The sequence below is a fragment of the Equus przewalskii genome, chromosome 20, assembly GCF_037783145.1.
Source record: "Equus przewalskii isolate Varuska chromosome 20, EquPr2, whole genome shotgun sequence".
Classification (NCBI taxonomy): domain Eukaryota; kingdom Metazoa; phylum Chordata; class Mammalia; order Perissodactyla; family Equidae; genus Equus; species Equus przewalskii.
In genome coordinates, this window is record NC_091850.1 from 1,900,261 (window position 1) to 1,923,570 (window position 23,310).

Here is a 23,310-nt window from a genome sequence, read left to right on the forward strand (position 1 = left end):
CCTTCAGCGAGTTGTAATCATTTTGCTGGTGGAGGGTCCTGTAAAAAAGCGCATATCTGCACAGCGCAGTAAAGCGAGGTATGGCTGCCCTGCCTCGTCCATGTTACGCCCTGCTGCTCAGCCTTGTCTGGGCGTGAAGTAACTTCCTAGTAGCTATTTTCTGGACAAATGGGATGGCCTGTGGGATTTCTAAGATGGGCATGGGAAGAGGAGGGGCAGGAGACAGAGCTGAGATTGGCGTCAGGTCGTCCCCCATTCGGAGCCTGGGCGGCTTCTCGGCACCAGTGGCTGTGGGTGTCTTTTCATAGACACTATGGTGAAACGGGTGTTCCCGCAGCCCCGACCTTGCGCTGGGTGCATTTCCCTGCCTGGGTCAGTGGTTCAGCCAACATTTACCGAGCGCCTGTGCCTGGTACTGCGGGATCCTGGATGACCGAGACAGCAGAGGTTCTTGACTCTGGGGCTTGCAGCCCTGCAAAGCAGAGCATCACCCCCATTTTACAGACAGGAAACTGAGGACAGCCTGACACTCGGCACAGGCCACACAGTGACGTCAGGGCTGGAGAAGGTCTGAGCATCCCAGTTTGCCCCAGGTCGGGCTGCCAGATTTAGCAAAACCCAAAAACCAAAACAAGGGCAACATCAAAACCAGGACATCCAGTTCGATTTGCATTTCAGATAAACAAAGAATAATCCTTTCGGGTAAGTATATCCCAAATAGTGCCTGGGCCCGGACACACTTACGCTAACAAATTATTCGTTGTTTATCAGAAATGCAAATTTATCCAAATAGTGCGTGGAATGGGATATACTTATGCTAGCAAGTTATTCATTGTTTATCTGAAATGCAATTTCAACCAAGCAGCCTGTATTTTATCTGGCAACCCTAACCTAGAGCAACCAACGATGCTGGTTAGCTGCGACTGAGGAGTTTCCCAGGGTGTGAGATTTTTAGTGCCGACACCAGGAAAATCCCAGGCAGCCCAGGATGGTTGACCTCCCTAGGTGTACCTCGTGTCTTTCACATCTTTTGATTTGCTGTGAAGGGCCCCAGCCTTGGTGGGGTGAGTGAGGCTGAAAGCAGAGCCGTGGGGCAGGGAAGAGCTCTGGGTTCTTCCAGCTGACGTCTTTCATGCTGTTCCTGCAGACATGGATGCAGAGAGAGAAGCTCTGCAGAGCGCCGCCTACCCCGAGGTGCAGACTTTCTGCCAGAAGCACGGCCTGATGTTCGAGGTGAGCACCTGCCCGCTCCTCGCTGCCTGGGTCCCCTCCGTCCTGAAGGTCGGGAACGAGGGTGTGCCCTGGGGCAGTCACGCAGGGCCCTTTGTTCACAGGGGCTCCGCACTCAGCTCAATGCTTTGCTGTTGAGTCTTGAAATTCATAATGACTTTTGAACAAGAGCCCCGTTTTCTTTTTGCCCTGAGCCCTGCAAGTTCTGTAGCTGGCCCTGGTCATGGGCCATGGAGATAAAAGTCCTCTGAAAGAGCAGGTGGAGGGATGACGGCTACGGGCATTTTGATTAGCACAGGAGGCATGGCACAGCACAGGAGTGGCCGCCTGGGGACCCTGCTCCTTGGGCTGGGCCCTTTCCTGCCTTTTGTTGCTCTTTGCCCTCTTCTGCACTGGGGCAGCTTCGGGGGGAGTCTAAGAGGGCTGTGGGATATTTGGGGCGTGCATGGAAGTGGGACATGCCTTTTTCTGGAGCTCCAGTGGTGTGCCTGTGGGGCACAGTCGCCACGGGCCCCAAGCAGCCTCTGGGACTCTCACGCTGACCCGGGAGTGGGGGCGATGCTGCTGCTGCGCGTTTCGATGCAGAAACCGACAAACCGTCTTGGAGTCTCGGCTTCACTTGAGGCTATCTCCTTGCCATTGGGACAGCGACGCATCGCACCAAAGCTCCTTCATTGTAAGCCACGCCGTCATTTGTCTGCTACCAAAAAAGAGCAGTGCTGGGAGTTCCACTCTGCTCGCCGGTGGTCCTGAGACACGGCTCGGTGGCAGTGGCACTAGAGAGAAAAGCATGCATGCTGACTACTGTGGTCTTTGCACCCCATGCTGTGGTTCATCAGGAATTCATGTGTCTTTCCCTCTGGGCAAAAGAACTTGGGGAGGCAGGGTCTGCTCTTGATGCGGGCTCGGTGAGCCGAGGAGTCAAAAGAAAGATTTCTTGGACTCTCAAGATCTGACAGTAGTGCTCTTTTATTTAGAGAATAGTGTGGAATAGCATGGGGACAGGACCCACGGGCAGTCAGAGCTGCTGCTGCATGGGGACAGGACCCATGGGCAGGAGGAGGTACTGCTGGCATGGGGAGCTGCTGCTGCCCACATGGGTGGAGAGTAAGGCTAAATTTAAGGTGTAGGTATGTGAATTATCTCTTTACAAGACAAACGAAAGAATATGTAAAAAAGTTAAAATGGTATCAGTGCAGGTGGGGTCTGGATGTTGGGTGGTCCTATAACTTTTAGATAAGAATCAAATTGGATTAAGTGAAGGCCAGAAGCCACCACCCTAAATACTATCTTCAGCTAAAGACAAAGGAGGATGTTGGGGGGGAGGGATCAGTTACATGAGGTTGCCAGACAGTAACCAACTTAAGTCCTTGCCTTCCCCATTAAGAGTTTCCAGAGATAAGGCCACCCCGCCTTCCTCCTGGTGCAGAGAGGGAGGCAAGGAGACTGCCTTCACAAATGTAAATGTTTCCCAACAAAGGGCAAGCAAACTCTGCTCCTCGGAGTTGCTTTTATTAAGGTATCCAGCCCCCTTCTCATCTGCAGTTTTAAAAGTAACCAGCCTAAAATAATCCTCATCAGTCCTATAACTTTGGATACGGGTCAGGTCGGGTCAGGTGAGGACGCCCTAGGCCTCCCGGAGGGTGCTGTAGATCGGCAGGCCAGGACGCCTCGGCCGTCTCTCCCGGGGCAGCCTTGCTCTGCATCAGTCTGAGTCCCCTCCTGCCCCCTCCTCATCCTTCTGTCCTCGGGGCCAGCTCCACCCTCTGACTTGCGGGGGCTCTGCCAGCCCTCTCACCCTGGGGCAAGCTGGCGGAAACGGACCACTGCATGCGGTTGCCCCAGAGACTTTGCCTGTCCCATTTTGGCCAAACTAAATGCCCTGCTTTGCAAAGAAAGCTCTGCGAACAATTGCGGACATGTCCTTGCTTAAAAAGGAACAGCTTCAAAATGCTCAAGTTCTTTAAAAATTTTAAATGTTTTTAAGTAAACATCTGATTTCGGAATTTAGATCCACACAAAAGTTGCAGAGATGTCCAGAGTCCCCTGTGCCCCGCACCCAGCCTCCCTGAATGTGAACACCTTCCGTTATCAGCGCGTCTGTCGCAGCTGAGAGGCGGACGGTCAGTCAACTGTCAGTGACCGACCTCCTGACGTTACTCGGACGTCACCAGTTCTTCCGTGCCCGTGCTCTCTCTGCTCGAGGACCTATCCTTACAGGGACCCCACTGCCTGTGGTCGTGACATCTCCCCAGCCTCCCCTGGTCTGGGACGGCTCCTCGTCTTTCCTTGTTGCTCATGACCTTGGGGTCTTGGGGAAGACTGGCTGGGTCCCGCGGGATGCCCCTGGTCTGGGTCTGTCAGATGCTCTTGTCACGGTTACAGTGGGGTTTGGGGTTCATTCAGGTTCTTTTAATCCAGAAATCCCCTCTGGGGAGAGGGTGTCAAACATTATTGAAAAAAATCTTTATGCCTTTGTCAAAGGGGATTGAAAAATTCATGCATCCTGCCACCTTCCTGACAAGCCCGTGCTTGTGTCCCCAGGTTGTTGATCTGAGGTGGGGTGTTCGCAGTGCCGAGGCCACTGAACACATGACCATGGAACTCTGCTTGGAGGAGCTGGACCGGTGTTGGAAAACATCCATAGGGCCGGCTTTTGTTGTGAGTCTCTCAGGAGGGAGGGGTTAGCTCTTACTTCTTGTTCCAGCACCAGGATATGGCCCTGCTCCCTAGCCAAACCCACCAGTGGAGGGAAGTGGGTGGCATTCTGCTATTGTACCCACTCTCCATAATCAGCCCATGGCAGACATTGCTAATAAATCACGGCACTCATTTTCTGCAGAGCTAGCTGGGATCCAGACATTAGCAGTCAAATGCATGCAGCAGGTGAGATGGAGAGGGTGTTGAAAGCCAAAGGGATGTTAGAATTTGCTCTGGACTTTCTCTCAGCTTTCCCACCCCATCCACTCTATGTTGGGGAACTTTGGGGTCCTGGAAAACCATAGGTAAGGTGGAACCCCAGGGTAACAGAAATTTCTTTCTCCCATGTGCCCCATGGTGTGGGGAGCAGACTCGACGGCCCTTCAGGAGCCTGCCTCAGGGGCAGACTTCCTCCAGCCCCAGGCAAGGCCAATGTTTCCATGTCACAGGGTCTTTTCTCTTTCCCTCCCAAATGTACTCCTTCTGTCACTAAAATAACTGCCAGCTCACAATGAACGGTTTGGGTTGTGATCAACAAATGACATTCCCAAGTCCCGATTTATTACCCCACCAGGTTCCAGATACATCCAATAACTGCCATTTTGGCTCATCAATCCTACAGCAGGGTTTAGCAGCCTACAGCCTGTGGAGCAAATCCGGCCCACTGCCTGTTTTTGTAAATAAAGCTTTATTGGCACTCAGCCACGTCCACTCATCTAGGCATCACCCAGGGCTGCTTTCCAGCTACAGCTCGGAGCTGAGCAGTTGCAACAGAAACCATCTGGCCTGCAAAGCTGAAAATATTGGCTCTCTGGCCCTTAACAGAAAAAAGTTGCCGACCCCTGTCTTAGAATGTAAAGAGGGAGAAAGTCAAGAAAGTATCTTTGCCCGCCACACTTTAATCACAAAGACGTTCTGAGTCGCTCCAAATAAAAAGAAAAACCCTCCAAACCGCTCCTGGAAATAAGGGAGAATGTAGAAGAGAGTGGTGCCCATTATAAAGGCTGTTTTCTAGGGAAATAAAAAGAAATAGGCTGTTTGGCCTTAGAATTGCACTGCCCAATGCAGTAGCCACGAACCACGTGTGATGATTTAAATTTCAATTAATTAAAATCCAGTGGATGGGGCTGGCTCCGTGGCCGAGTGGTTAAGTTCATATGCTCTGCTGCGGCGGCCCAGGGTTTGCATCCTGGGCGTGGACATGGCACTGCTCATCAGGCCACGTTGAGGCGGCGTCCCACATCCCACAACTAGAAGGACCTGCAACTAAGATATACAACTATGTGCCTATGTGCGGGGGGGCGGGGAGGGGGGGTTGGGAAGGTAAAGCAGAAAAAGAAAAAAAAAAAGAAGATTGGCAACAGTTGTTAGCTCAGGTGCCAATCTTTAAAAAAAAAAATCCAGTGGAGCTAAAATTCCACTTCCTCAGTTGCACAGCCACATTGCAGTGGCTCAGTAGCCACGTGTGGCAAGTGGCCACCATACTGGACAGCCACGATGGGAACACTGACGACGCTATGTTGCTTTAGTAACTTCTACACTTCCAATGCTGCCGTGGAGATTAGGCCTCCCTACGAGAAACCAAGACCTGGGCGGGGTGTGCGAGCAACTGTCTTCATTATGTTTACGTTTTCTGTGCACAGGCGAGTGTATTTGCATTCTTTAGCTCTATAGTTTTCTTCATATGTTGGCACTACCTTTTTTTCCCCCTTTTTCCTTCTTTTTTGATTTTTATTGAGAAGTAATTGACATGCCACACTGTATATGTTTCAGGTGCACAGCATAATGGCTTGACTTACATATATTGTGGAATAATTATTACAATGTTTAGTTACCACCATCATCTCGTATAAATACAAAAAGGAAAAAGAAAAGAAAGTGAGAACGTTTAGGGTCTACTCTCAGCAGCTTTGAAATCTGCCACAGGGCAGTGCTCACGTGTCCCCACGCTGTCCGTGACTCCCCAGGACTCACTCATCGTCTGCCTGGAAGTCTGTACTGTTTGAATCACTCTGTGTTAATTATTGTTGCTTCGAAATACATCCCCAGGTCTGGGAGGCTCGATGCCCTGCTTGCGTCTCTCCTTCACGAATCTCTTTTCCAGTCTTCTCATTTAGTTTTCCAATTGAGCCTGGTGATTGATCATTTTGTTGAGTTTCAAAGGAAAACTTTTTTAAAGAGAAAAGGGAGATGGGGAGAAAAAGAACTCCAGGAGGAATTTGATTTTGCAACCCAAGTCGCAGGCCGCGAAAAGCACAGCGTGGCTCCAGGAGGCACGGGGGACGGGGGACGCTGTTCCAGCTGCCCAGGCCCCATGGCCAGGGGACCTTGCTTGCGCCTCCTCCTAGAAGGGCTCCTTGGGCGCCGGCGGACTTCTGCCCACAGCTGTTTGTTCCTGAACCAGGCGTGGCCCCCTGTCACCTCAGAGCCACAGCGTCGTTGTCCTTGAGTGGCCCTGCTTGGGGGCTTCCCATGGAGCTGCGCCAGCGGCCCTTGGAGACGCGTCTCTCCAGTAAATAAGTCCTTAGGCAGCATGGCAGGGACATCCCCACGGCACTTCCTTTGAGAGGCTCTGGGTCTCAAGGCCACCAGCAGCAGCTCCAGCGTCCCCAGAGAGCTGCTCTTGGTGCCTCCTTCTCGCCTCCTTTCTGGCTCCTCCCGGTCCCTTACGCTGGCCCCACATGCAGGGTTTTGTACTCTCACTCTCCTTCCTGAGAGCTCTGGTCTGTGGCCAGCTGACCTCGCCTTTTCGACCTCTCTGGCTCCTCAGAGGCTGTTCCTGCAGGGAAGCAACATCCTGTCATCACAGATTCCATTTATCCAGGTTTCCCAGAGGCATGTCCCTGGGATATTCTGGAAAAACCCACTGAAGAGAGGAAGGGTGGTTGCTTCCATTTTATATGAGAAAACTCAAGACTTTGGGCCCTATATCCTAGGCGTAATTCTCTTGCATTCCACTTTTCACCTTCCTTGAGCGTGTTGGGATAGAAAGAGGGCCTCCTAGTGTCCTCGACATTAGGACCAAAATCTTAGGGCCTCCCCATGCCCAACAAAATCTTGCCCTTGTGGACAGCCTTTTCTCCCTCCACTGCTGCCACTTTGTTGGTGCTTCAGCTCCCCTGGCTTTCCTACACTGGCCTTTTGCCACACTTCCTGCCACAGGGCTTTTGCACATGATGTTTCCTCTGCTTGCCAGGTGCTCTGCCCAGTGCACTCCTTCTCATGTCTTATTCTGTAGCTCGATCCTCACTTCCTCAGGGGAATTTCCCTGACCTCACAGCTCGCGTGTGACCCACTTTACCCTTTCTGTCTAGCTCTATGACGGCTTCACTTTGACATTGGTGCAAATTCTCAGATTGATGCCAATTCCCAGATTGATGCTGGCCTCTCCTGTTAAGACTCCAAGGTCCAGGAAGGCACAGACCAAGACTGTCCTGCTTATTCTCTCAGCAGGACTGTGCTCCCTCCTACATTTCTCAAGGAGAAGCCTTGCTTTGCCTCTTCCAGCTTCTGGTGGCTCCAGGCATTCCTTGGCTTGTGGCCGCATCCCTCCAGTTCTGCCTCTGTTGTCATATCGTCGTCTTCTCTGCTGTTTGTGTCGAATCTCCCTCTGCCTGACTCTTAGTAAGGACTCTTGAGATTACATTTAGGGCCCCCCGGATAACCCAGGATAATCTCCCCAGCACAAGACCTTTAACTTAATCCCGTCTGCAAAGACCCTTGTATCAGGCTTCTTCAGAGAAGTGGAACCCAAGTACATATGTGCGCTCGAGCAGAGAGAGGGAATCACCCTCCCTCCTTCTTTCTTTCTGTCGGGACCTTTGGTGGGTGTGGTGAGGCCAACCCGCGCTGGGGAGGGCCGTCCGCCTGCCTCAGCTCACCAATGCAAATGCTGACCTCTTCCAGACACACCTGCACAGACACACCCGGAAATCACATTGGACAGCTCTCTGGGCGTCCCTTAGCCCAGTGAAGCTGACTCACAAAATTAACCACCACCACCCTTTCCCACAGAAGGTACATCCACGGGGCCCAGGCAATGGGACCAGGGATCTTTGGGGGTGTTATTCACCTGCCACAGAGGGGTTCCCAATAAAAGCTGCTGAGGTGCTCAGTGCTCGATCCCCCTGCCGCATGTCCCCAGGTCCCCACGTGCAGATGCCATAAGGCTCTGCTTGCGCTTCTTAATGTCACTATCGCCATGGCGCTACCACCAGGCTCATTTTTAGGGGCGAGGTGTGGCTCCCCGAGGGTCTCAGAGCCAAGTGCCGGTGCCGACACTGGAGCCCGCACCCTCTGCCCTCTCTCTGCCAGGCCCTCATGGGGAACCAGTACGGGCCCTGTCCGGTCCCCGCACTCATCGAGGAGAAGGAGTGGGAGGCACTGCAGGCTCAGCTGGCCGCCAGGCCCGGCGACCTGGAGCTGGTGGCCCGACGCTTCCGGAGGGACGAGAACGCCGTGCCCCCCGCCTACGTGCTGCAGGCGCCGGGCGCCGGGGAGGTCAGTGAGCCCGAGGATGCCCTGGCCTCGGTGCTGCGCTCCGGAGCCCGGGACGCACGGAGGCTGGGCCTCCTCACGCAGGAGCAGTGGCACCGCTACTCCCGCTCAGGTGAGGCCGCCGCTCTGCCCCCGTTCAGATGCATATCAGGTTTGGTGCAGATGCCACAGTCTGCGTCTCGGTAAATGCCAAGCAGACCTGCCTCCCAGACTCAGTTCCAAAAATCCTTCCTTTACTGACCCAGGAGAGTCCGCCTCATTCCGGTTGCTTCTCCATCTTTTGGGGTCCTCCTCTCCTCCCCCGCTCCCTCCTCCCCTCTCCGGGGAGGCTCCTGGCTTTGAGGGAGGGGTTCTAGGGGGACCACCCTCCCGATTTGCCTGGGAGCTTTAGGGCTGAGTTCAGACGGTCCCAGGAACACTGGAGCAGTGGGTCTCCCTGTGTTAGCCCAGGAACCAGTCCCTGCCGAGGCGTCCCAGCCATCCGGCCCCACTGCGCCTACCTCAGAGGTGGAAACTGAGGCACAAGAAGGCGTCTCCTTTGCCCAGGGGCAGAGCAGAGATTGGACCCTGTGACTGCCAGGGTCTGTCAGCCGGCCCCCGCCTGCAGCCTCCGCCTCTGCCCCCTCTGCCCTCCACCCCGCCTGCCAGGAACAGGTTTCCACAAATGCAGCGGGTCCAGCCCTTTCCCCACGCGTGCTGCAGCAGGACACAGGGCCTCCTGCTTGGGGGTTAATAGCACGCCAGCTTGTGGATTGTTAGTCCGTCAATTTATATCACCAAAAATATCAAGTAGACGAATTCATATTGCCAAAACTGTGAAATGTATGAATTTATGTTACTAAAAATATTAAATACATGAATTCATTATATCAACGTATTAAATATATAAATTTATGTAATCAACATATTAAATATGTGGATTCGTATTATCAACATATTATATAAGTGGATTTATATTATGATCATATGAAATACATTGATTTATTAAAGATATTGAATGTAGTGATTATATTAATAATATTTTAATTTTATTAAAATACATTGATTATTATATATTGCCTTTTGTATATATTACGTATTAATATATATTATACAGCCATACCTCGTTCTATTGCGTGTTGCTTTATTGCACTTCACAGATATTTCTTTATTTATTTGTTTATTTAAGATTGGCCCTGCGCTAACATCTGTTGCCAATCTTTTTTTTTCTTCTTCTCTCCAAGCCCCCCCAGTACTCAGTTGTATACCCTAGCTGCAGGTCCTTCTAGTTCTGCTATGTGGGACGTCACCTCAGCATGGCTTGAGGAGCGGAGCTAGGTCTGCGCCAGGATCCGAACTGGCAAAACCCTGGGCCGCTGAAACAGAGCGCGCGAACTTAACCACTCGGCCCCGGGGTCGGCCCCAAATATTGTGTTTTTAATGAGATCCTCCACCAGCAAAAAGATTACAACTCGCTGAAGGCTCAGATGATGGTTAGCATTTTTTAGCAATAAAGCATTTTTTAATTAAGGGCAGTACAATGTTTTTTAGACATTATGCTATTGCATGCTTAGTGGACTACAGGATAGCATCAACATAACTTTTATATGTGCTGGAAAACCAAAAGGTTCGTGTGACTCGCTTTATTGTGATATTTGCTTTATTGTGGTGGGTGGAACCCAACCCGCAATATCTCTGAGGTGTGCCTGTATATATATTAATTCTAGTAATGACATCAATTTTTAAAAGTAAACTTTTTCTTTGGGGATACTTTTTTTTTTTGAGGAAGATTAGCCCTGAGCTAACATTGCCAATCCTCCTCTTTTTGCTGAGGAAGACTGGCCCTGAGCTAACATCTGTGGCCATCTTCCTCCACTTTATATGTGGGACGCCTGCCACAGCATGGCTTGCCAAGCAGTACCAGGTCCACACCCGGGGTCTGAACTGGGAAACCCCGGGACGCTGAAGTGGAACATGTGCACTTAACCGCTGCGCCATCGGGCTGGCCCTGGGGATACTTTTAGATTAACAGGAAAGTTATAATTTTCTAAAGGTACAAAGACAACTCAGAGTTCCCGAATGTTCTTCACCAGCTTCCCCAAATGCTAACATCTTATGTGACCACAGGACATTTGCCAAAACTAAGAAATTAACATTCGTACTTCACAGTGGTCCCTGGTGATGAACTAGACTCTGGACTTTATCCAGATTCCCTCAGTTTCCCCATCAGTGTCCTCTGTCTGGGAGCCGGTACAGGATCCCACAGTGCGTTTGGTCCTTATGTCTCCTTGGCTCCTCTGGTTCATGGCAGTTTCTCAGGCTTTCCTTGTTTCTCATGACTTTGACGGTGTTAGGCGTGCTGGCCAGGTCTGTTGTGGAATGCCCCCCTGGGCGTGGCTGCTGTTTCCTGTGATCAGGCTGGGGTTGTAGGTTTCTGGGAGGAGGCCCGCAGGGTGAGCTTCCCTCCGCATCCCGTCATAGCAGGTGCCTGATGCCCACCTGACATCACACCTGCTGCCAACCTTGATCCTTTGCTTAAGACTAGGAAAGACGTGTTAATTTTGAATACACTCTTCACATGAACATTGTTAATGACTACTGTGTTTGGGCACTTAGCTACAGCGCTATTGCTTTCTCTGTGACACAAAGCCACACCTGCTAATTGCTTCCACAGAGATGTCTGCCCCTGGGGCCGTCACCAGTGTCTGGGGGCTGTGCTGGGCCTGGTTGCAGCGCAGCCTTGCCCTTTCCAGCTGTACTGACTTCTGGCGTGCTCGGAGCCTCAGTTTCTGCTTCTGCAGAAGGAACTAGTCAGAGGTTCCCAACACGGAGTCATTGTGGGGGTACGAAGGGTCCTGTCCCCCCATGACCTCGTTTGAGCTTCAAGCAGCAATAGCAACCCAGCCCGTTAAGAAGTCCCACTTGAAAAAACAAACAGAACTCCTTGAAACCAGCAGAAAGCACGAGTGGGCGCCAAGCTGGGCGCTGCTGCGTCGGCAGCGTCATCCGAGCGTGTTATTTCCCAGGCACCTTGCTCGCCTTCCATTCTTTAAAACTTTATATTTTGAAATGGAGATTCACAGCAAGTTGCAAAAAAATAGTAGGAAGAGGTTCCGTGTGTCCTTCACTCAGTTTCCCCCAGAGGTACAGCCTTTCAACACTGGAGAGCCATGTCACCGCCGAGACGTGGGAATGCAGAGGGAGCACCACTTCGCAGGACACGCGTGTGTGTGTGCGTGCCGCACACACGTGTGTATTTCATCCTATGCAGTTTTGTCACCCGTGTAGCATCCAGGAGCCACCACCGCCGTGCAGGGCGGCCCCCCACCACAGGGATCCCTCTCGCTACCCCTTTAGCGCCACACTCCCCCTCCCTACAATCCCCAACCCCCCGCAGACACGCGTCCATCTCCATCTTTGTAATTTTGTTATTTCAACAATGCTATAGAAGATGGAATCTCACAGTCTGCAGCCTGTGGAGATCAGCTCTTTCCCTCGGCACAGCGCGCTCTGCTTTTCACAAGCTCTATTTCATGGAAGATCCGCACAGTAGCCCATCAAGGTTTGGCTAGTTCACCCACATTACAGGGGAGGAAATAGACTCAGAGAGGTGCAGTGATTTGCCTAAGATCACACAGCCTGCAGGTGGCAGAGCAGATGGTCTTGGATGGGTTCGCGCAGAAATGTGTCCAAGAAGGGTCCTATTTGGGGACTGCTATTGGCCTTCATCTCTGACCTCCATTCACAGGCCGGGGGCAGCGGGCTGGGGTCTCTCCAAGGAGGACTTGTGTGTGGCTCTTGTCTTTGATTCTGAGACTGAGTCCTGTCTCCCAGCGCCTGACTTGCTCAGCTGCAGAGAGCTGGGGGCCTCCGCCGAGCCCAGGGCAGCTTCAGAAATAACTCGCCGTGTCTGACTGCCGTTTCAAAACAGCAGCCTCCAAGGAGAAGTCAGTTTGGGCCCTTGATTCTGGAAAATATGGGTCCTCAGGCCAGCTGAGGGACGGGGTGGGCAAACCTTGGCCCCGGGGCCAAATCCGGCCCAAGGCTTGTTTTGTAAATAAAGCTTTACTGGAACACACGCAAGTGCATTAGTTTGCAGGTTGTGGCTGTGCCAGGTGACTCCTGGTGCATGTTAAGCTTGAGAACAAACACCCTCACCCCCGAGTGTGTCTCCCAAGCATCCCCCTCGGGCCAGCTGATGACTCAATGATGACCATGCTCCCTTCCCATCTCCTCCACCTTTGCAGTCATTGAGTGGGAGATAGAACGAGGCCTGCTGAGCTCGGCAGACGGGGACCAGGGCGCCACCGTCTTCCTGAGAGAGATCCCAGACCTCGACAAACACATCCTGGAGGAGTGTGCCCTCAAGATGGTGGACCGGCTCGCAGATGGCTGCCTGGACACAGATGCCCAGAACCTCCTCAGCAGCCTCAAGGGGCGCATCGCCGACACGCAGCCCGGAGTCCTCAAGGCCCACCACCTGCCCTGGAGCCGTGACCTGGTGAACCCCCAGAACAAGGCTCATGCCCGGTACCTGAAGGAGCTGGGCGAGCAGTTTGTGGCCCGGGCTAACCACCAGGTCCTGGAACGCCTCCGGGAGCTGGAGGCGGGCAGGCAGGAGCTGGCATGGCTCCACCAGGAGGTCCGCCACCACCTGGGGCTGAGCGCCGAGGCCACCCGCGCCTTCTGCGGGCGCCAGGAGCTCCTGACGCAGCTGGGACAGCACCTGCGGGAGAGCGACAGCCACCCACACACGGCCCTGGTGCTTTTTGGGGCCCCGGGCATTGGAAAGACGGCTCTGATGTGCCAGCTGGCCCAGCAAATGCCAGGGCTGCTTGGCCGCAAGACAGTGACCGTCCTGCGGCTGCTGGGGACCTCGCAGATGAGCTCCGACGCCCATGGCCTGCTCCAGAGCGTCTGCTTCCAGGTGTGCCTGGCCTACGGGCTGCCCCTGCCCCCTGCCCAGGTCCTGGAGGCCCATGCCAGGCTGGTCCAGTTTTTCCACATCCTCCTCCACACCGTCTCCAGCCGAAACTTCGAGTCCCTCGTGATCCTGCTGGATTCCGTGGATGATGTGGACTCCGTCCACCGTGCTCGGAGGGTCCCCTGGCTGCCTCCTAACTGCCCCCCGAGGGTCCACCTCATCCTTTCGGCCTGCTTGGGGCAGCAGGGGGCTCTAGAGACCGTGCAGCAGACGCTCACAGACCCAGGGGCCTACTGGGAGGTCAGACCCCTCTCGGGAAATCAGGGGCAAGAGATGCTCCAGCTGCTGATGGCGGCCTCGAGGAGGACCCTGAGCGCGGGACAGACGGAGCTGCTGTGGGCCAGCCTCCCAGAGTGCGGGCACCCAGGGCGGCTGAGGCTGGCCTTCGAGGAGGCCCGGAGCTGGGCCTCCTTCACCGTGCCCGCCCCTCTGGCCCCCACGGCCGGGGAAGCCATGCAGCAGCTGTGCGCCCGCCTGGAGCAGACGCATGGGCAGCTCCTGGTGGCCCATGTCCTGGGCTACATCGTGTCTTCCAGGTAAGTCTCTGTTCTTCTCACTCTTTTTTAAGTTGAGAGAGAATGCATCGTTTGTCTCTTAGGGCTGCCATAACGAATCACGACCTAGGGAGTTCGAAACAACGGAAGTTTACTCTCGCAGTTCTGGAGGCCAGGAGTCTGAGATGGAGAGGTCGGCAGGGCCGAAGGCACTAGGGGAGAACCTGTTTAAGGCCCTTCTCTTAGCTCCTGGTGTTGCCAACAAGCTTTGGCATTCTCTGGCTCATAGACACCTCCCTCCCATCTGCCCCCATCGGTGGCTTCTCCCTCTGCGTCTCTCTGTGTGACTTTCCTTTGGTTTCGAGGTCACCACCGCTTGCACCAGGGCCCACGCTGATCCAGTAGGACCTCCTCTTGCCTGGATTCCTTCCCCAAAGTCTGTCTCAAATACGGCCACAGTCACGGGTTCCAGGTGGGTGTGAATTTGGAGGGACATTATTCAACCCAGGATGGTTCACGTAGCATAAAGTTCACTGTTTTAATGCGGACAGTTCCGTGGCATTTAGGACACTCACAATGTTGTGCAACCACTATCCATCTCTAGAACATTCTATCATCTGAACAGGAGACCCCGTCCCCACGAGCAGTAGCTCCCTGTCCCCCCTCCGCCAGCCCCTGGCACCCGCTAATCTACTTTCTGTCTCTATGGATTTGTCTGTGGTATTTCTTCTATAAAATTTTCACTTGGAAATAATTTCAAGTTTATAGACTAGTGGAAGAATTCCCATAGTGCAAAAAGTAGGGCCAAGAATTCCCAGACATGGAGGGTTCTCAGCCTTGGCCCTACCCATGTTTGGGGCCAGATCATTCTTTGCTGTGGGGGCCGCCCTGTGCCCAGCAGGATGCTGAGCGCATCCCTGGCCTCCACCCACACATGCTGGGAGGACCCCCAGCTGTGACAACCAAAGTGTCTCAGGACATTGCCGAGTGTCCCCTGCAGGCAGAATGGCCCTAGCTGAGAACTGCTGCCATACGCCCTTCCTCCAGAGTCACCAATTTGCCACATAGCTTTGTCTGTCCCTCTCTCCCCCTTCCTTATCTATCTTTTCCCTCTTCCCTCCCTCCCTTCCTTCTATTTTTCTATCTATCTCTGAATTTATCTATCCATTCCTCTTTCTTTCTATCTCTCTCTGTCTCTATATCTATCTATCACACACACACACACACACACACACACCCACCATTTTCACTGAACCATTTGAGAATTCATTACAGGCATCATTCCTCTTTATCTTTAAACACCTCACAGATTTCCTAAGAGCAGTCAGAACCCCACACCTCCACAGGACGATCACAAAACTCAGGAAATAGAACACAGATGCAATAATAGTATTTAATACACAGTTTATAGTCAAAATTTGCCAATTATCTCAAAAATGTCCTTCGTAGCTATGTCTGTCCCCTTCTACCCCATCCACGACTGCATGTTGCATTTAGTTGTCAAGTCTCTTTGGTTTCCCTTATTCTGGAACATTCCACCAGCTGTCTATGTCTTCGGGAAGAGCACAGGCTGGTTACTCTGTAGGACAGCCCCCTGGCCCCAGGGCGTGCATGCCTCTTGGGTCTTGTTTTGAACAAAGACTCTGATTCTGCAGGTCTGGGCTGGGGCCTGGGAACCTGTGTTTCTCCCAAGCTCCCCAGCGATTCGGATGCTGCTGGTCCAGGGGACCACACCTCGGGGAGTGGGGGCGACTGTGTATCCCTCCATCTGGGCTCGGCTGGTGTTTCCTCATGATTGCATGCAGGTTAAAAGTGATGCTCGGCCCTTCTTGGGCATGGATTTTTTTCCCCCGCTGTAAATTTGCAACGTTCCTCTGTGTAATTACCGTGCAATGTGTGGAGAGAGCTCAGAAAAGTCTTTGTAAAGCTAACTTCTCTGAAGACTTGACCGCAAGTATGCATCTACACAGAATTCCAGGCTTGTAGCATGGGAATCAGCAAAAAGCAATTAGGAAAATCCAATTCCTGTGTGTTTATAGAGTTTAGAGGCATGAATGCTTGAACACAGTTGCTTAACCCAGAGAAAGCCTCGGGGCTGCAAACTCTGACAAACCCACTCGTGGTGGTCAGGACCGACAGCTTAGCGATGCCAGGTGTGGATGGCAAGTCAGAGATAACGAGCAGGGGAGAGGATTGCGTTTATCAGATGAATACAGCAGCCGGGCCATCTCCCGAAGGAGGTTGGGACGGAGGCCAATTAGCAGACACACCAAGCAGCAAAGCTGTGCCTTCATGCAAATGGCCGTGGGAGGAGCTCGGGGACCCCAGGGCCACCCCATAGCCGACTGGAGCAGGGTGCACCCCAGATTTCATCTCCTGCTCCAGGTTTTGTGACTGATGCCCCCAGAGTAGGAGCCTGGCCTGGACTCTACAAGAGAACAAAGACAGAAGGAGAATGTTCCAGAATAAAGGGGTGGGTCATCAGGCCACTCTGATGGTGTCTACATGGAGGAAGCAGAGTTGTCATGGAAACCAGCAAGCCACAGGAATCAGGGCAGTTTCTCATCCCTTCTTCCTCTGGGTCCTCTCTGTACATGAGCTTCTGTTCCAGACTCTTCTTTGTCCTCCGGGGAACTTCAGCTTGCCTCGAGCTTTCGTTGGCATTACGAGCTCCTGTTTTGGGGACCTGGCCTCATCTTACTGGCTCATTCTTGAGTCCTGATTCCAAAATCCAAGGAGACAGAAAACAATTGGCCTTCTTGGCCCCATGACTGATCCGGTGAGTAAAGCTGAGCGCCTCACGGGGCGTAGGACCGGCTGTGCTCCAAGGGCTGGCGGAGAAGGCGGCTTGTGGAGGGTAGCTGGAGGGGAGGTGATTTCAGTACCTCCAGGACCATGAAAACGTGTTACGTTTGCACACGGAGTCAGCGTGGTATGATGGCTCAGATCCTGGCTCTCAGAGTTCTGAGTTCTGCTAGGCCAGCGGTTCTCACCTGGGGAGATTCTGCGCCCCCAGGGGACACTTGACAATGAAGACATTTTTGATTGTCTCGACTAGGGGATGGGATGCTACTGGCATCTAGTGGGTGGGGGCCAGGGTTGCTGTTCCACACCCTACAATACACAGGACGGCCCCTCACAGATGGGGATGGCACCCCAGGTGTCAGCAGTGCAGAGGGTAAGAAACCCTGTCCCAGCATGCGAGAGACCCTGCCCGGCTCCCTCTCTCTCCATAGCTGGAATCTATCATAATATCTACCTACCCACCCGTTCATTTGTCTATCATCTCTCTACCTCTCAGTCTGTCCATTCCTCCATCCATCCAGCTATCAACATCTATCATCTATAGTATCTATCTGTCTATCTATCTGTCATGCTAGTGGCATCTAGTGAGTGGAGGCCAGGGCTGCTGCTAAACATCCGGCAATGCACAGGATGGTCCCCCCAACAAAGAATGACCGGACCCCCAATGTGAACAGTGCGAGGAGGAGAAATGCTGAGTGAGGCAGGCGTGTGTCCTCTCTGAGCCCTCTCCGTACAGAGCAGGTGCCAGGGGGAGCACCCATCCATAGAGCTGCTGGAAGGCACAGGAGATCACGCTCGCCTGGCCTGGGGTGAGAACTCAGTCATGCAACTAGTTTGTATTCTTCTTCTTCTTTTTTTTTTTTTTTGAGGAAGATTAGCCCTGAGCTAACTGCTGCCACCAATCCTCCTCTTTTTGCTGAGGAAGACTGGCCCTGAGCTCACATCCATGCCCATCTTCCTCTACTTTATACGTGGAACGCCTACCACAGCATGGCTTTTTGCCAAACAGTGCCATGTCCGCACCTGGGATCCGAACCGGCAAACCCCAGGCCACTGAGAAGCGGAACGTGTGAACTTTGCTGCGCCACCGAGCCGGCCCCTGTATCATTCTTAGCACTCGACAGTTTTGATGTTGGCAGATAAGGAAACTGAGGCGAAGAGAAGGTACCTCCCTGGCCAGGGTCCCTCAGCCAGGATCAAATGCAGGGTCACTTGATGACACACACACAGAGCTCATCCTGCAGTGCAGACGAGGCGGGTCCCCTGCGGGGGCAGGTGAGGCGCCTGCCTTGGGGTCCACATGGTTGAAGGGATGTCTTTTGGGATGGAGAAGGGCTCTCAACCTAGGGGCTTGGCTGAGACCACGGCCACATCTCTCTCTGGCACCGTCCAGTAGAACGTTTGTGCTGGTATCTCATGGTCCAATATGGCAACTACGAGCCACATGTGGCAGTTGAATACTTGCAAGGCAGTTCGTGCAACCCAGAAAATGACTTTTAAGGAGTTTAACTTTAAATGCCCAAATATGGCTGGTGGCTACTGCATTGGACATCGCAGCTCTAGACTCCATGAGACACAACATTTTCAACAGCAGGAATGGAATTGAATTCCTTCTCCTCCGTCCATTCAGGGACATGAATACACAAATCTCAGTTTTCCCATCTGACAAATGGGGGAAGGCTTTCTGCCCTGCCTCCCCGCCCCCCACTGAGTTTGGAGATTCAGCTGCACACGTGGGTGAGGAGGCACAAAGAGGCGTGGGCCCTAAGAGCAGGTTTCAGCAGGACAGCAAAATGGCACCTGCCCAGTGATTGTTTACAGGTCTTCACCAGCTTTTGTATCCCTTCCGAGTCTCCTGCTCCCTGTTGTAGGCTCCTGCTATTGAAACCCAGACAGACACTGTTGGGGCATGCCCCCAGGCAGGGGGTTGCGTGTTGAGCACAGATAGTATGACATTGTGTGATCCTATTGATATGAAATGTCTAGAATAGGCAAATCCAGGGAGAGAGAGTAGAGTGGTGGTTGCCAGGGGCTGGGGGGAGGGGGGCGGGCGGCAGGTGTCCCATGCATGTCAGTAGCTCGTGACTGTGTCTAGCAAGGCTCCTTCTGTCAAGTATACTGCCATCCAGGGCTCCCAGTCTTAGTAATTCGATCACCGTCTGCATAGCCAAGAGTCATTCTTGTTTCTTCTCCTTCCACATCCCTCCTCCCTCCACAGTGAGCGAGTCCTCTTGGTCACTCTAAAACCTCCTCAACCAGCCATTCTCCCCAATTCTACCAGCCCCACCTTGTCCTGAGCCTTCCCCGTCTCCCACCTGAGCAACTGCCCCAGCCCCTCATTAGTCTCCAGATCTTTGTCTTCACCCCCAACAGGCCCCTTTCCTAGAGACAAGAACAAGGTTTTAAGTAAGCTTTTTCTTTGGGAATGCTTTTAGATTTGTAAAGGAGGTGAAATGTCAGAGAGAGAGTTCTTATAGACTCTTCCCCCAGCTTCTCCTGACGTTAACGTCCAACATAACACAGCATTGCTACCAAAACCAGGACATTAACACTGGTACACGACTAGGAACTCAGCTCCCGACTTCATTTGGATTTCACCAGTTTTTCCATTAATGTCATTTTTCTGGTCCTGGAGCCAATTCAGGATTCCTCATTGCATTTAGCAGGAGTGAGATTATTTGAGGTAAAATTTGCATAACGTAAAATTAACAATTTTAAAGTGTACAATTCAGTAGCATGTAGCACATTCACAATGTTGTGAAACCATCACCTCTATCTAGTTCCAGAACATTCCATCACCCCTGAAAGTATACCCCATCCCCATGAGCAGCCGCTCCCCAACCCCCTCCCCCAGCCCCTGGCAACCATTCATCTACCATCTGGCTTTATGGATCCTGCTCTGGACGTTTCATGTAAACGGAATCACATGAGATGTGGTTTGGTGTGACTGATTTCTTTCACTCAGCTTAGTGTTTTCAAGGTTATGCATGTTGTAGCATGTATCAGTGCTTTGTTTTTGTGGCCAAATAATATTCCTTTGTATGGATACACCACCACCTTAGTCCATGTGGGCTGCTATAACAAAAATACCCGAGACCGGGTGGCTTATAAACAGTTGATTTCTCACAGTTCTGGAGGCTGGAAGTCCAAGATCAAAGTGCCAGCAGATTTGGGGTCTGGTGAGGACTTCCTGGTTCATAGACGGCATCTTTTCACTGTGTCCTCACATGGCAGAAGGGACAAAGGAGCTCTCTGGGGTCCCTTTTATAAGGACTCTAATCCCATTTATGAGGGCTCCACCCTCGTGAGCTGAGCACCTCCCAAAGACCTCCCCCCCCCATACCATCACATTAGGGGTTAGGATTTCCACACATGAATTTTGAGGAGACACAAATATTCAGTCCATAGCAACCACATTGTATTTATCTATTCATGTGTGGATGGACATTTGGGTTGTTTCCACCTTTTGGCTGCTGTAAATAGAGCTGCCGTGAATGTGCGTGTGTGAGTTTTGGGGTGAATACTTGTCTTCTGGAGTGAGAATTTAAAATCATAAACCAGGTTGCATTGCTGCTCTAATTAAACCCTCCCAGTGACTTCGCATTGCTCTAGGAAAGTATCCGGGAGCTCCTCTCCAAGGCCCGTGAGGTCTGGCTGGCTCCCATCCCCCTACCTGGAGCCCCTGGCCCTGGATCTTCTCACGCTGGCTCCCTCGTCTCCCGCCCAATCACAGCTCCAATGGCACCTTCTCAGAGGGACCCACCCGCTCCAAGAGCCACATCTCCCTCGGCCCCTCACCTTCTCACTCTATTTCACGTGACTTGGTTTATCTTCTTCCTAACAATCGATGGTACCCAACCCCTTGGTGGTTTTTTCCTGTTCTGTCCTACCTGGCTCTCTGCGCTGGAAGATCAGCTTCCTGGGTGCCCAGCTCTTGGTCCTCCGGGGCTCAGCAGGCTGCCTCTCCCAGAGACGACGCTCCATGAGCAGTGGCTGGCCAATGTGCAGCGCTTCCCCGATGAGCCAGTGACCTGTGAGGACATGGTCGTCTGCTTCTCTGAGAACGAATGGACTGGCCTGGCCCTGCCCAGAGGGACGTGATGCCAGAGAACTACGGGGCTGTGGCTTCCCTGGGACAGCCATTTCAAAAGCCTGCTGGGGTGTCCCATCTGATCAGGTGGAAGAGCCACCCAATCTGAAATTGCAAGGAGATGAGCAAGTCTGATTTGTACTGAGAATGGGTCGAAGAGTGAGAAGGAAGATTCTGTTCTGAAGGACGAGATTTGTGAGGAGGCACAGAAACACATGGTGCTATCAAGTGGACTCCAATGGTGTGGCTCCCAGGAATTCTGGTTTGGACAAACCTGTTAAGAGGAGAAAACCAGGTTGGGGAGAAGGCCTGGCTGTCTTATCCCCGAGTCGAGGATGTGTGGAGAGCACCACCAGTGACAGTATAGAAGCGATTGTCAAAGACGGGATGATCTCAGAAGAGATCTCAGAGAATACTGATGTTAATACCCACTTGTCGTACTTCAGAAAATTCTAAGTGAACAGATATTCTTATATATGTGAGCAATGAGCCAAGTGTTTTTTTTTAAATTTTTTTATTGAGTTAATGATAGGTTACGATCTTGTGAAATTTCAGTTGTACATTATCGTCTGTCAATCGTGTTGTAGGTGCACCCTTCACCCTTTGTGCCCACCCTCCACCCCCCTCACTTTGCCCTGGTAGCCACTAATCTGTTCTCTTTGTCCACAGTTTAAAATCCTCCTATGAATGGAGTCATACAGAGATTGTCCTTCTCTATCTGGCATATTTCACCTAACATAATTCCCTCAAGGTCCATCCATGTTGTTGCAAATGGGACGATTTTGTTCTTTTTGGTGGCTGAGTAGTATTCCATTGTATATATATAAACCACATCTTCTTTATCCAATCATCTGTTGATGGGCACTTAGGTTGCTTCCACATCTTGGTGATTGTAAATAATGCTGCAATAAACATTGGGGTGCATAGGACTTTTGGAATTGCTGACTTCAAGCTCTCTGGATAGATATCTTGTAGTGGAATAGCTGGATCATATGGTAGTTCTGTTTCTAATTTTTTGAGGAATCTCCATACTGTTTTCCGTAGTGGCTGCACCAGTTTGCATTCCCACCAGCAGTGGATGAGGGTTCCTTTTTCTCCACACCCTCTCCAACATTTGTTACTATTTGTTTTAGTTATTTTTGTCATTCTAATGGGTGTAAGGTGATATCTTAGTGTAGTTTTGATTTGCATTTCCCTGATGCACAGCGATGATGAACATCTTTTCATGTGCCTATTGGCCATCTGTATATCTTCTTTGGAGAAATGTCTGTTCATGTCTCCTGCCCATTTTTTGATCGGGTTGTTTAATTTCTTGTTGTTGAGTTGTGTGAGTTCTTTATATATTATGGATATTAAGCCTTTGTCAGATGTTTTACTTGCAAATATTTTTTCCCAGTTAGTGGGTTGTTTTTTTGTTTCAGTCCTGTTTTCCCTTGCCTTGAAGAAGCTCTTTAGTCTGATGAAGTCCCATTTGTTTATTCTTTCTATTGTTTCCCTTGTCTGAGAAGACATGGTGTCTGAAAAGATCCTTTTAATACTGATGTCAAAGAGTGTACTGCCTCATTTTCTTCTAGAAGCCTTATGGTTTCAGGTCTCAGCTTTAGGTCTTTGATCCATTTTGAGTTTATTTTGGTGAATGGTGAAAAAGAATGGTCAATTTTCATTCTTTTACATGTGGCTCTCCAGTTTTCCCAGCACCATTTGTTGAAAAGACTTTCTTTTCTCCATTGTAGGCCCTCAGCTCCTTTGTCGAAGATTAGCTGTCCATAGATGTGTGGTTTTATTTCTGGGCTTTCAATTCTGTTCCATTGATCTGTGCAGCTGTTTTTGTACCAGTACCATGCTGTTCTGATTACTGTAGCTTTGTAGTATGTTTTGAAGTCAGGGATTGTGATGCCTCCAGCTTTGTTCTTTTTTCTCAGGATTGCTTTAGCAATTCTGGCTCTTTTGTTGCCCCATATGAATTTTAGGATTCTTTGTTCTATTTCTGTAAAGAATGTCATTGGGATTCTGATTGGGATGGTGTTGAATCTGTAGATTGCTTTAGGTAGAACAGACATTTTAACTATGTTTATTCTTCCAATCCATGTGCGTGGAATGTCTTTCCATCTCTTTATGTCATCATCCATTTCTTTCAGAAAAGCCTTGTAACTTTCATTGTATAGGTCTTTCACTTCCTTAGTTAAATTCACCTTGAGGTATTTTATTCTTTTTGTTGCAATTGCGAATGGTATTGTGTTCTTGAGTTCTTTTTCTGTTAGTTCATTATTAGAGTATAGAAATGCTACTGATTTATATAAATTGATTTTATACCCTGCAACTAGGCTGTAGTTGTTGATCACTTGTAAAAGTTTTCCAATGGATTTTTTGGGGTTTTCTATATATAAGATCATGTCGTCTGCAAACAGCGAGAGTTTCATTTCTCCCCCCCCCCACCCCCATTTGAATTCCTTTTATTCCGTTTTCTTGCCTGATTGCTCTGGCCAGGACCTCCAGTACTATGTTAAATAAGAGTGGTGATAGAGGGCATC

The 23,310-nt window shown here is 51.2% G+C and overlaps 1 protein-coding gene across 1 annotated transcript in view; it reads left to right on the top strand.

Moving 5' to 3' along the window:
• Positions 1-23,310, top strand: part of NWD1 (NACHT and WD repeat domain containing 1) — an 80,034-nt gene that overhangs the window by 10,203 nt on the left and 46,521 nt on the right. The window contains exons 4-7 of the mRNA XM_070587336.1: positions 1,148-1,233; positions 3,775-3,891; positions 8,245-8,539; positions 12,654-13,926. Of these exons, the coding sequence (XP_070443437.1) occupies positions 1,148-1,233; positions 3,775-3,891; positions 8,245-8,539; positions 12,654-13,926 (1,771 nt within the window). The remainder of the gene's footprint in view (positions 1-1,147; positions 1,234-3,774; positions 3,892-8,244; positions 8,540-12,653; positions 13,927-23,310) is intronic.